We start from the raw sequence: 13,359 nt of genomic DNA, 5'->3' as shown, positions 1-13,359 counted from the left end.
GTTGGAGTTTTTCTTTAGTGGAGACTCCAGGGAATTAAGTCTGCAGCTCACCAGGGAATTGGTGGGAGGAAGAAGTCAGGGGGGAAAGTCTCTTTGTGTTAGATTTACTAGCCTGACTTTGCATACCCTCTGGGTGAAGGGGAGGGGAGAGATTAGACCTTGTGGTTCCAGGACTGGAAGCAGGGAGGGGGGAATCCCTTTGTTTAGATTCACGGAGCTCGAGTCTGTATATTCTTCAGGAGCCCAGGGAGGGAATACCTGGAGGGGGAGGAAGGTTTTGGGGGGACCAGAGGGTATCAGGACCCTACAAATTCCTGATTGGTGGCAGTGTTATCAGATCCAAGCTGGTAATTAAGTTTGGAGGTTTCATGCTAACACCCATATTTTGGACGCTAAGGTCCAGATCTGGGAAAAAATGTTATGACAGGAAGACATTGGACTGCTCTTCGTTGTGCCTTCAACAGCAATAAGCGGTTGCAAGGTCGATCAAAATGTCTTAGTTAGATCAAGGTAAAACCCCTAAGCTCTCCCAAAATCCAAATATTCCTCATCATTATGTTTATGAGGCTTTAGAAAGAAAGCAGGTAAGTAAACTTCTTGATTAATATGAAAATTGGAAACTACTTTAGTAAGGAATTTTGGGCGAGGCTGAAGGTAAACTTTGTCTTTATAGAAAACCATGTAGATAGGTTCAGATATCAGAGCCCATAATTCCCCAACTCTCCTGGCTGAAATAATCACTATCATACAGGCCACTTTCATACACAGGCTTAGAAGCAAACAGGACACCAGCGGCTCAAAGGAGGATCCATCAGATTTCTAGTAATACATTCAAGCCCCACAGAAGAATTGTGTCCTTTACCTGTGGGTATGACCTGCCCAGATCTGTTATAAACCTGACACACGTTGGGATGGGAAAAGTAGGAGGGTTGTACCCACAGCAGGGTGGAAAGCCAAGATAGCCGCTAGATGAACCCTGATGGAACTAACAGCCAACCTTGTTGTTTCAGGAACCAGATGGAGAAATTTTTCCATTTTGCCAGGTAAGTTCTCCTAGTGGAAGGCATTTCTACTATTTAGAAGCACTTCCTGTACCTCTTTCGAGCAACATCTTTCCAAAGGCATCAAGTACGAAGCATCCAGACTGAATTCAGCCAGTCAAAAAACAGGAGAATAAAATGGCAAAAATGTTCCAATTTTCCTCCAGATTCCTGAATAAAATTCAAAACTGTTGGAATCTGACACATTTCCACCAGCTTTATAGTGACCAATCTCCAATTTGGCACCTGTAGGTGCTTTCACAATTCTAATAGTAATAACTTGGTTAAACAAATTAAAAAGTTTTAAAAAGAGGTTTGTTTTTTTCTTGATATTTTTTGCTAGTCCATACTTAAAAAAAAAATATTTCTCACAATTTCTCTCATTAAAATTGGGAGTAAATTTTGAAATTAAAATTTTGAAATCTGAAAAACACTAACCAAGTTCTAGTTTGAGACTTGCCTACACAAATATTTAGTTCATAGCAAGCCAGGGTTTAAATCTACCCCACCTTGAGTGTCATTGAGGATACTGCTACTGAACACTAGGGGACTTTTAGTGCACAGCAGCAGGGTCCACATGGACACATCGTGCACTGCAGGGTAGTGCAGGGTAGATTTACATCCCAGCTTGCTGCAAACTAAGTGTTCGGGTAGGGTGGCCAGACAGCAAGTGTGAAAAATCGGGACCGGGGTGAGGAGGTAATTGGCACCTATACAAGACAAAGCTCCAAATATCGGGACTGTCCCTATAAAATCGGGACATTTGGTCACCCTATGTTCATGTAGACATAGTTTTAGCCAAGAAAAACGTGTGGTGGATGGGTATCTCTTGGGAGCTACAATTATCAGAGATTGATGAGGGGGGTATGGCAGGACGGATGGGTCCATGAGAGTAGGGGAGCGAGAAAATGTGAAGAAAGGAGGAGGGATGTAACAGCGAAAGAAAAGGAGCATGGGGGGGGGCACAAAGAGAGAGAGAACTCAGCAGTGGGGGCAAGAATGTGATGAGGGGATGGGGTGGGGCAAATAGCCAATTGGCAGGGAGAATAAGATTGGCAGCAGGAGGTGGGGTGGATGGTGATTGGCTGAGAAGGAAAGGCAAACAGCCAATCAGAGGAGAGGAAAGAACATCCAGGGTTTGAATTGTAGCAGGCAGAGTCTGCTGACCTCCAGGCATTGGGGACAGCTGGCCTGGGGATGGGGGAAATGGCTGGAGACGCAGATGGAGCATCTGTTCCTCTCTTCGGAGTAGGGTGCCCAGCTGGGCCTCACCCTCTCCAGCCACTTCCAGGGCAGGAGGGGGGAAAACAGGGTCCAAGATGGAGATCCCCAGAGCCGACGTAGTTGGAGAAACCAGATGCCCTAAGACTGAGGTTGTCCTTAGGGAACCACAGTCTATCCCAGCGCCCCCAGCTGGCTCTCCCCAGCAATTCATCAGAGCCATTGGTTAAGCTCAGACCAAGTCCCTTCCAGTCCTCAAGACCTGGCTAAAGACACAGGAGCTCACTGCCATGGGGGCAACGATGCTGTTGCCCCTGCATGGCCCCAGTAAGTTGGGCCTATGCAGAGATGGAGAGAACAGGGGATGGGGCATTGAAATCTCTGGTGTGGTGTCCAACCCAGCAGCTTGCCCAGCACCTTGGCTGCCCTCACCTGGGGACATAGTGTGAGCCTTGGAGGCCTGAGACATGGGGCCGTGGTTCTTCCTTGAGCCCAGAGAGCAAATGAGAGATAGCAATTCACCCACACCCCAGAGTCCCCCATGGGCTGGATCCCTTCATAGCCCATTGCGAGTGACAGCTGCTGAGCTCTGCATGGGGCAGTGGGGAAAAGGGATCCCGCCCCCTCTGTTATTGACACAGTTAATAGATACACCCCCCTGGGAAGCTAGGATGAGAACTGGATCAGATCAATAGGCCCATCGAATCTGAGATCCCACCTGCTGCCTGCCACCTCACATCAGACTCATGGGCCCATCTAGCCCAGTATCTATTCCCCCCACCCCTGCCACACACACACTTGCTTTTGATCCAGTGCTGAAATGCAGCCAAGTCTGGGATGGGACGTGGCAGCTGGTTAACAGCCATGCAGCGACACTGCACAAAAGGAAATTAGGTCATGGAGTGAAAGCCAAGTGTGAATCAACCGGTTTTTGAGGCTGAGCACAATCCTCATTACTTCTATCAAACTGGGCTTGTCATGAATAAAGAGCAAATATACTGGCCCCATTTGTATAGTAAGGGAAGAAGCACTTTTGGCTGCCATGGTGCAATGCACATGTTAAAGGGCTTGTCTAGATGGCCTGTTGGTGCCTGGCAAATGGGTATAAATCTACAGCACACTAGCCTGCAACTCTCCAACTCAGAGGTTCCCAAACTTTTTTTTTTTTGCTAAGTTCCTCTGGAGATTCATATTGCTTGCAAATTCCACCCCACCCCCCACTCCACCACCACCTTTTTCTAAGGTGGCAGGGGAGAGGGTTGTTCTGTACCCACAAGAGGTACCTGGTACTTGCTGGGGGAAGGTACTTACCGTGTTGCACTAGAGGAAGGCAACTAGACCCTGCAGTGGTAGGGCCGTCTTGGCTGTCTACACTCAGCTCCCTGACTGTAACCCCACCTGCCCCTGTGCGCATGGGAAACAAACCGCTAAGCTGAAAGGCCTGGGTCAGGAGGGGAGCAGACAGCTGCTGAACAGTTCCCTGCTGACCCCAGCCCTTAAGTGAAGCCCCGTTTGCTTGTCCTGTGCAGGCTCTTTCCAGCAGAGGACTGGGCTCTGTGCCCTGGAGCTGTGGAAGGGCCGGGGTCGGCAAAGGGATCTGGTGGCAGGACAGTCCCTAGCCCTGTGCGCAGCTTTCCACTTGCAGAGTCCCTGGTGGCCTCCCCAATAGAAGTGGTGGCTGTTGCAGCTGTTAGTGCGGGACAATACCTGTCCCTTGGCCCCTCCTCCCTCGGGTTTTCAGAGTGGCCAGCGCTGGGCGCAGAGGCTGCCAGGCACAGAAATGGGAACAGTTGCGGTGGATGTTGACATTGACCAGCCAATTGTGTGGCCCGCTGAGATGAGTGGGGGGGGGCTGCTCCACAGTTTGAAAATCTCTACTCTGAGGAAAGTGACTTTTTAAAAATAAATTGCAATTCCTGATTTTAGTGCTCCACAGGCCAGTGGGTGGTACGCAAGTCCTGGCTCCACCTCCTCCCCACCCCTTAAAAATCCTGACAGGGTGAATTGTCCCCCAGTGTCACACCGAAAGCTTCCCCTCTGCTCCCTGGAGTGCTGGGGCTGTACCCATCCCCAGTCCTTGCACATGGCACACAAGGGACAAGACTCCTATGTGTGTCCGGCCCCCTCCCTCCATTTCTCCCCTCCCCCCAAATACACACAACCAGCAGGGACACAATCTAGTTCTTCATAACAAAGCATCCCTCTGGTGCCTTTCACCCAGAGCAATCCCCAAGCACTTTCCAAGCTGTACAGATGAGATCACCTACTCTGCACTGAAATGCTGCTGCCTCTGGGGTGGAGCATGAAAAACATTTACTATCACTGCACAAATTTAAAGCAAGAAATGAAGGCAGCAAGTTTTGGCAGTTGGGAATCAGAACAGGACTCTGGATTGCATCACTCGCTGGATCAGAAGGGCACAGAGCAGTGGTGTCCAACATACAGCCTGCAAGCTGGATTTGAACCCCAGATCACAGGCGCCGTCTTCTGCTCATGCTGGTGGGTGCCTGACCCCTGTCTGCCCCCCGCCCGACCCCAACTTGACCCGTGCTCTGCCCTCATTATAACTCCTTCCCCAAAGTCCCTGCCCCAACTCCACCAGCACCATGCCCATATTCCGACTCCTTCCCCAAATCCCCGCCCCAGCTCTGCTTCTTCTCTGTCTCCCACTCCTCCTCCCTCCCTCCTGGAGCTTGCTACACTGCCAAACAGTCCCAGAGCACCTACCGAGTCAGAGCCTATGCCCGAGATCCCTTCCTTCTAGCCCACTGCTCCCTCTGCCATCTTTGCAGGGACCCAGTCCACAGATGAAGCAGGCCCAAGGGTGTCAGAACCAGAGTAGGAAGAGCTGAGGGTGGAGCTCAGACCTGATCTCCTGTTGCTTTGCCATCAGCTGTGCCAACAGCCAGGGGCTCAGCAGAGTGGCTGTTTCCCCTATGGACCACCCCACCCCTGCCAGGTCTGGGGAAGCGTTTTTCTCTCTGCCCCACCCCATTCTACTTAACCTGACACAGGGCAGCTCTGCAGATCTCTGCTGTCATCAGTTTCATCCTGCCCCCCCATCGTCATAGCATCCAGACACCTTCCACTTAATGCAATAGCAGCAGAGAAGGGCTCACTGGAATTCATGAAGTCTCAGGATATTTTCAGAGTCACTAGTTTGGTCACTCAAGAGTTAAAGCTGCAGCTCCTGCTCTGGCACCACCCAGCTGCTTAAAAAACAGTGTCCAGCCCCAGCAAGGGGTAAAAGCCTAGAGCAGAGATAGTGATCGGGTTGCCAACGCTCCCGGACCGGACGCCATTGCTGAAAATGGGGACACCATTGCCATAAAATGGCGTCTGGCCCGGGGGAGTTGGCAACCCCTAGCTAGTGACCCTTGTGGGAGGGGTTTGGGGTGCAGCCTCCTGGAGTGCAGTGGGAAGTTATTTTCCCCTATTTGATTTTACCTTCTAGCTCTTCAGTGGGGCTTTCATACGTTGGGTGCACCAGCGAGTATGGCTGCTCCATGAAACACATGTCTTGGAACTGCTTCAGCACATCCAGGGTTGTGTCAACTGAAGAGGCGCGTTGAATCAGCTGCTCCCGATGCCGCACCACAAAATGTTCCCCTGAGCCGAGGGACATAAAAACACCCACTTAAACACTGGGTTTGGTTGCAAAGCTCCTTCAGCTTCTACCTGGGGCTGTTTAGCCAGAGCCCTGAGCTGGGGTGGGGACAAGCTGCCTTGCCTAGGGGGAGCTCCTGGACAAACTGTGCCTTGACTCACCCTCCCTTCCCGACAAGCAGGGGGATGTGCTGACCCAATGTCCATGGCCATGGTGCAGCCTCCTCCCCTGCACAGCCCCAGTGTGATTCACTAAGGGTTAATCCCGCTAGCTGATTTATAACTCATGTGTGGCTCCAGGGCTGGTGCTGGAGGACAGCTCCTGTGCTGGGGTACTGGCACTTGCAAGAGAGAGCAAGTGGGAGAGAGAGCAAACAAGGGCTGACTCACTGGAACAGAAGATATCTTAGTAACAAGGGGCCAAATTGGGGGGATGATCTTCCTCCTGTCAGGGGCCATCCCACACCCTGGGATCTTGCTGGCCTCCTCTCCCAGCCCATGGGAGCCCCTCAATCCAGCTCCCATATTTTGGTTAGATGAACACCTGTCAGGGATGGTCCAGTTATGACTTAGTCCTGCCTTGAGTACAGGGAACTGCACTAGATAATAGATGATGATGAGCTCCCTTTCAGTCCTACACTTCTGCGATTTCCCACTGCTGGGCAGGCCTTGCTCCACTCTCTGGGATCCAGAGTCCCTTCTCTCCCCTTACCTGCTTCTTCAGCGGGAGGAATGCAGACCTTGTTAGAGAAATGAGCAGGGATGGGGAGAAATGCTGCTCATCCAGCAAAGATGGTAGGAGCTCAAGGGTGGATTGCAGGGGGTAGGTACATGCAACCCCACTACACACTCTAGACACCACCTATCACTGCCTGATTTAATTCACACCCCTGCCCTCTTTGGCAAAAAAGATTTGATCTGAGGTTTTGGCCTCGGTCAAATTCCCTCCTGCCTCCCAAATTCTGGAGGGGCTAGAATCAGGTTAGGTGGCTGTCTAGCACTCACCCCCTATCCATCCCTTCCTACACTATACTCCCCTGCACAACACACACACACACACACACATCCCTCAGTTTTTTCCTGCCTTAGGTATGAGGAAGAGGGGAGGGGAGGAAGCAGGCAGACAGAAGCAAGCGGGCTCAGGGCTCGGGGGAAAAGGTGGAGCAATGGTAGGAAGAGGCAAAGCAGGGGCATGGATGTGGGGCAATGGCAGGAACGAATGGGTCCACTGGAGCGAGGGAGTGAGAAAAGGTGAGGAAAGGAGGAGGGATGTAACAGCAAAGGAAAAAGAGCGGGGGGGGGGGCAAAGAGAGTGAACTCAGCAGTGGGGACATGGCTGTGATGGGGGGATGGGGTGGAGCAAACAGCCAATCTGAGAGAATAAGGTCAGCAGGGATTGCACAGAGGACTGTAACAGGCAGGTGGGGGAGAGGCAAGCAGCCAATCGCAGGAGAGGAAAAACCATCCAGGGTTTGACATCTGGAAGGCAGATTCTGCTGGCATCCGGGCACTGGGGAGAGCTGGCCTAGGGATGGGGGAAATTGCTGGGGACACGTGGGGGTCAGACATTCCTGTCTACAGAGTGGGGGCCCCTCCAGTCACTTCCTCGGTGGGAGGGGGAATTCGCGCCTAAGATGGGGATGCCCAGAGCCTGAGGGGGGACTGGCTGCCCTAGGACTGAGGCTCTCCTTGGGGGAGCATGATCTGTCCTAGTGCCCCTCACAGGCTCTCCCCAGCAATTCATCAGAGCCATTGGTTAAGCTCAGACCAAGTCCCTTCCAGTCTTCAAGACCTGGCTAAAGACACAGGAGCTCACTGCCATGGGGGCAATGATGCTGCTGCCCCTGCATGGCCCCAGTAAGTTGAGCCTATGCAGAGATGGAGAGAGGAGGGGATGGGGCATTGCAATCTCTGGGGTGTTGTCCAGTTCACCAGCTGCCTGGTGCTTTGGCTGCCCTCACTCAGGAGCATAGTGTGAGCCTTGAAGGCCTGACACACGGGGCCCTGGTTCCTCATGGAGCACAAGTGAGAGAGGACAAGTCACCTACAGTCCAGAACCCCCCATGGGCTGGATCCCCTCATAGCCCAGTGAGAGTGAAAGCTGCTGAATTCTGCACAGGGCAGTGAGGAAAATGGATCCTGCCCCCTTTGTCATGGATTCACCCATGGACACAATTAACAGTTATAAAGCCCTGGGGAGCTAGGATGAGAACTGGATCAGATCTATGGCCTGTCTAGCCTGGGACCCCATCTGCTCCTTGCCACCCCAGCTCAGACTCATGGGCCCATCTGGCCCAATATCTATTGTCCCCTGTCACCCACCCACCCACAGAATTGCTTTTAACCTAGTGCTGAAATGCAGCCACTTCTGGGATGGGACGTGGCAGCTGACAAACAGCCACAAAGCGACACTGCACAAAGGAATCTAGGACAGGAAGTGAAAGGAATCTAGGACAGGAATCATGAATCGACTGCCATGGAACTGAGTTGGGAATAAAGAGCAAATACAGTGGCCCATTTGTACGGTGAGGGAAGAAGGACCTTTGGCTGCTGTGGGCCAATACACATGTTAACGGGCTTGTCCAGATGGCCAGTTAATGTGTGGCAAACCGGTGTAAACCTACAGCACACTAGCCTGCAACTCTCTAATGTAGAGGTACCCAAACTTTATGATGAACCACCTTCTGGATGCCCCCCCTTTTCTAAGGGGACAGGGGTGCCTGGTACCCACAAGGGGTGTCTGGTACCTGCCAGGGGCGAGTACTCACCATGTGGCAGTTGAGGAAGCCTTCTGCTCCCTGCAGTGCTTAGGGTGGTCTTGGGTGCCTGGACTCACATCCCTGCCTGTCCCCCACCCACCACTGTGTTCAGCTGAGTTGAAAGGCCAGGGTCAGGAAGGGAGCAGACAGCTGCACCCACTGAGCACTGGCGCCCTGTGGAACACAGTTCACTGCTGTCCCCGGCCCTTGAGCGCAGCCCCATCTGCTTGCCCTGCACAGGCTCTTTCCAGCAGAGGACAGGGCTCTGTGCCCTGGATCTGCAGTGGTGGGACGGGGTGAGTAAGGGGCTCTGGTGGCAGGACAATAACTAGACCTGTGGTGCCACTTTCCACTTGCAGAGTCCCTGGTGGCGTCTCCAGTAGAGAAGGGTAACTGCAGCTGCTATGGCAGGGTCAATGCCTGCTCCTCCCACGTCGGGTTCTCAGAGTGGCCAGTGCTGGATGGGGAGGCTGCTGGGGGGCAGAAATCGGTGCAGTCATGGTGGATTTTGACACTAACCCACAGGTTGGGTGTCCCCACTGAGATGAGTCAGTGTGGAGCTGGCACTAGCCACCTGGCATTGCCACTCATGCCCCAAATGTTCCTTCACACCCTCCGAAGGCGAAGGAAGGCGGGAAATGTGCCCCACAGTTTGAAAACTCTGCCTTGAGGAAAGAGATTATAATTATCTACCTGCACACTCATCAACAAGGGCGCTGTTTGTTATCCACAGTACCCAGTGGAGCTGGTCCTTTCGCTCCCTCTGCCAGCTCGGCACCAGCTCGTACAGCTTCTGCATTTTCTCCACATTGGATCTCCCAGTGCTGATGCTCTGGTATTGCTCAGGGGTTAGTGTATGCTCCTGAAGTAGCTTCAGGACTCTGTCCACTTCTGAGACTTGCTGGATCAGCTTCTCTCGGTGCCGGTCAACAAAGTGTTCCTCTGGAGAGAGACATTTCATTAAAATAAATGGCAATTGCTGATTTTAGTGCTCCACAGAGTAAAGGGGGGCATGCAGGGCCTTGGCTCTACCTCCTCCCTGCCCCTGAAAACGTCTCCAGGGTGAATTGTCCCCCAGGGTCACACGAAGAGCAATTCTGTGATTCCCCACCCCTGGATGGGCCCTGCCCCTCTCTCTGCGACCGAGAGAGTTCCTTCTCTCCCCTCACCTGCTTCGTCACCACAAGGAATCCAGACCCTGAAAGAGACATGAGCAGGGATGGGGGCAAATGTCACTTATCCAAGAAAGAAGGTAGGTGGTCCCAGGTAGAGAGGAGGGGGAAGGTAAATACAACCCCACCACTTACTCTAGTTCCACCCCCCACTGTCTGATTTAATTCACACCCCTGTCCTCTTCGGTTAAAGAGATTGGATCTGGGGTTTTGGCCTGGGCCAAACTTCACCCCCTCCTATATTCTGGGGGGGTTAGAATCTGACGGCAGGTTACAAATACCCCAACCTACATAACAAGCCAAAGCAACCCCCAGGGACCCAATCCCCCAATCAGGAATGGGTGTGTAGCTTCTATGGATGGGAAGAGGAACGGAACTGAGACCCGGCCAATAGGCAATGTGCAACCCAGCTCTGCGCTGTGCAACGAGAGCTGACTCTGTCTGGAATGGACCCAACAGCACCAAATAATCTCAGATGTGGGAGCAAACGCTCCCACAGACTCACTGCACATTATAATGTAGTGAGGGTGACGTAATAATCCGTGCCAAGCTCTGATGCTGCAGTGTTGGGCGCGGGATAAACAGCCAGAGAGGTGATCTAGTGTCCCCCTTGGGATGGGATCAGGGTTCATGATGGGGAGCATGGGAAGTGGATTTCCCTGATGTCATTTGTTTACCCTCCAGTTCTTCAACCAGGTCTCTGTTTGTTTCCTTCAGTGCCTGGTAGAGCCGATCCTTCTGCCGTTCATCCCAGCTTGGCACCAGCTCGTACAGCTTTCGCATCTTCTCCTGGTTGGTTTTCTGTGCTCTGATTGTCTGGTTCTGCTCATCGGTTAGTGTGTATTTCGCATACATGAAACCTCTTGCGTAGTCATGCTGCTGCAGCTGCCGCTCGAAAATGTATTTCTCTGAGGAGTCATTAAAAATAAATCCTGAACTAATGATTTTAGGGAACATGTGTTTTGTGGCACAGGGCAATGGATGGGGTAGTCACGCCCTCCCAACTTATCACGCCTTCCTCCCAACTCTGCCTCCTCTGTGGCTGGGGAGGAAACAATTAAAAGAATTTTTCCTCTAAAGCGTCCTCCTCCTGTTGTGAATCCCCACTTAATGCTTATCTGGACCAAACCATTGTCTGTTTCCCTCCCCTAGCTGCTGGTGCTGGCTGTTTTGATGTGGCCGGGATCAGATCCTGCAGGGGAGGAGGAAGACCAGAGGCTGCAGCACTACCTCCTCCTGGTGGCTTGGCACAAAGCAGTGAGGAGACACATATACACACAAACACACACAGAATTAGGCAGGCATGCACACTTTTAAGGGAGTTGTGACGCAATAGGGAGTGGGGCGGATTGACCTGGGAATGTCAACTAGTTTTACTGGGACTGTCTGCATGGGGGATGGGAGAGCAGGGGATGACTTTAATTGAGGGAAGGTACCTGAGCCTGTAACCTGAGCCAGGAAGGAGGTGGGACAAGGCGACACCTTTGCCCAGGAAACTGGAAAAAGGAAGAGGGGGAGAGACGGAGGGGGAGAGAGCCTAATGGAGGGGTTTTGGTTTCAGTTTTGGGCTAGCTATGAAGACACAGGGAACCCCAAGCCTGGGGTCTAAGATCCTTGTCCCTCAGAGGGACTTCCTCTGGTTCCCAGACCATCCTCACCTTTTTTGGTTGCTTTTGCTGCTGTTTAGCTAGAAATCTGAGCAGAGTTTGGGGATGGATTATGCATTGAGGAGTCACCATCAGTCCCCCAGCTCCTGACCACATAGAAGGACATGCTGGGAACAGGGTCTGTGTTGGGGGTGAGATGTGTGTGGCATTTGGCTGAGGAGGGCAGTAGGAACGTGGGGGGACTGAGGAAGCGGTGTGTAGGTATTTGGTAGGGTGAATAGATGGGGATAGAGGGGTGAGTGCAGAGAGAGGGAAAGATCAAGGTTGGATGGGAACAAAGGTCTGGGAATCAGGGATTCATTACTGGGGATGGGGAGAGATAATCTGATAATGCTGAGATAGTAAGTGACTTGTGCTCTGCCAACACCTAAAAAGATGGAGTAGGAGGGAAAGAACATAGCACAGGGAAAGACAGAATAAAGGGAATGAAGGGAGAGAGGTAGAAAGATGGAAGGTTACTAACGTTCTCATAACTGTTCTTGGAGGTGTGTTGCACACGTCCATTCCACTGTAGGTTTATGGGCACTCAGCTGTAAAAGATTCTTTCCCTCAGCGGTACCTGTCAGGATAGCATGAGCACCCTCTGCAGCCTCACACCACTATGTACGGGTACAAAGGGAAGAGCCACCCCCTACTCCCTCAGTTACTTCTTCCCGGAGGGATGAGTGTAGAGCGGGGAAGGAGGGCAGGTTGTGGAATGGCCACAGGCAACACATCTCAAAGAACAACAGGTATGAGTCGGTTAGTAACCATTTCTTCTTTGAGTGACTGCACATGTGAGTCACATGTAGTGGAATGGATAAGCAGTTCAAACTGGAGGTGCGCTTGGAGGCTACTTGGACAGGGATTGGAGAATCACACAACTAATTCTGGCATCATCCCTGGACTGCTGAGAGATGGCATAATGAGAGTGAATGTATGGACTAATGACCAAACTGCCACCTTACAGATGTCCAAGCATGAGTGAGACAGACTGCAGAAGATGCATGAGTCCAGGTTGCCTGGGCAAATACCTTACTCAGAGGAGTCACATTAGCCAAGTGATAGCATGAAAAAATGCAAGAGGAAATTGAAGAAGAGATTCTTTGCGAGGACACTGGACTGCCCTTCATTCTATCTGCAACTACAGTGTATAGTTGCGAGGTAGATCTTAGTGGCTTGGTTAGATCAAGGTAAAATGCAAAAGCTCTTCCAATATTGAAATATGGAACGTTTCCTCATTTTTATGTTTATGAGCTTTGGAAAGAAAGTAGGTAAGTAAATTGCTTGATGAAAATTGGAACCACCTTAGTAAGGAATTTTGGGTGAGAGTGAAGGTAAACTTTGTCTTTATGGAAAACCATGCAGGCAGCGATCTGTGTAGGTCTTTTCAGAAGACAATCGTTGAGGTATGGAAAAATCATTATTCCTTGTTTCTGAAGGTGTGCTGTGACAACTGTGAGGGTCTTGGAGAAGACCCTGGGTGAAGTAGATAGACCAAAAGGGAGCACCCTGTATTGATAGTGGTCATTGCCTACCGTGAAATGGAGGAATCATCTGTGAGTGGGATGTATGGTAATGTGAAAGTACATGTCATAGAATATCAGGGTTGGAAGGGACCTCAGGAGGTCATCTAGTCAAACCCCCTGCTCAAAGCAGGACCAATCCCCAACTAAATCATCCCAATCAGGGCTTTGTCAACCCTGACCTTAAAAACCTCTAAGGAAGGCAGTTCCAACACCTCCCTAGGTAACCCATTCCAGTGCTTCACCACCCTCCTAGTGAAAAAGTTTTTCCTAATATCCAACCTAAACCTCTCCCACTTACTCCTTGTTCTGTCATCTGGTACCACTGAGAACAACCTAGATCCATCTTCTTTGGAACCCCCTTTCAGGTAGTTGAAAGCAGCTATCAA

General features: G+C 51.5%; 1 protein-coding gene across 1 annotated transcript in view; it reads right to left on the bottom strand.

Annotated features, from left to right (window-relative positions):
* Nucleotides 1-13,359, bottom strand: part of LOC127052755 (uncharacterized) — an 88,391-nt gene that overhangs the window by 58,835 nt on the left and 16,197 nt on the right. Inside the window, exons 5-7 of the mRNA XM_050956709.1 lie at nt 10,476-10,706; nt 9,320-9,568; nt 5,709-5,870 (exon numbers count right to left, since the gene is read on the bottom strand). Of these exons, the coding sequence (XP_050812666.1) occupies nt 5,709-5,870; nt 9,320-9,568; nt 10,476-10,706 (642 nt within the window). The remainder of the gene's footprint in view (nt 1-5,708; nt 5,871-9,319; nt 9,569-10,475; nt 10,707-13,359) is intronic.

The sequence above is a fragment of the Gopherus flavomarginatus genome, chromosome 5 (assembly GCF_025201925.1).
Source record: "Gopherus flavomarginatus isolate rGopFla2 chromosome 5, rGopFla2.mat.asm, whole genome shotgun sequence".
Classification (NCBI taxonomy): Eukaryota; Metazoa; Chordata; order Testudines; family Testudinidae; genus Gopherus; species Gopherus flavomarginatus.
This window is presented reverse-complemented; position numbering and strand designations above follow the sequence as displayed.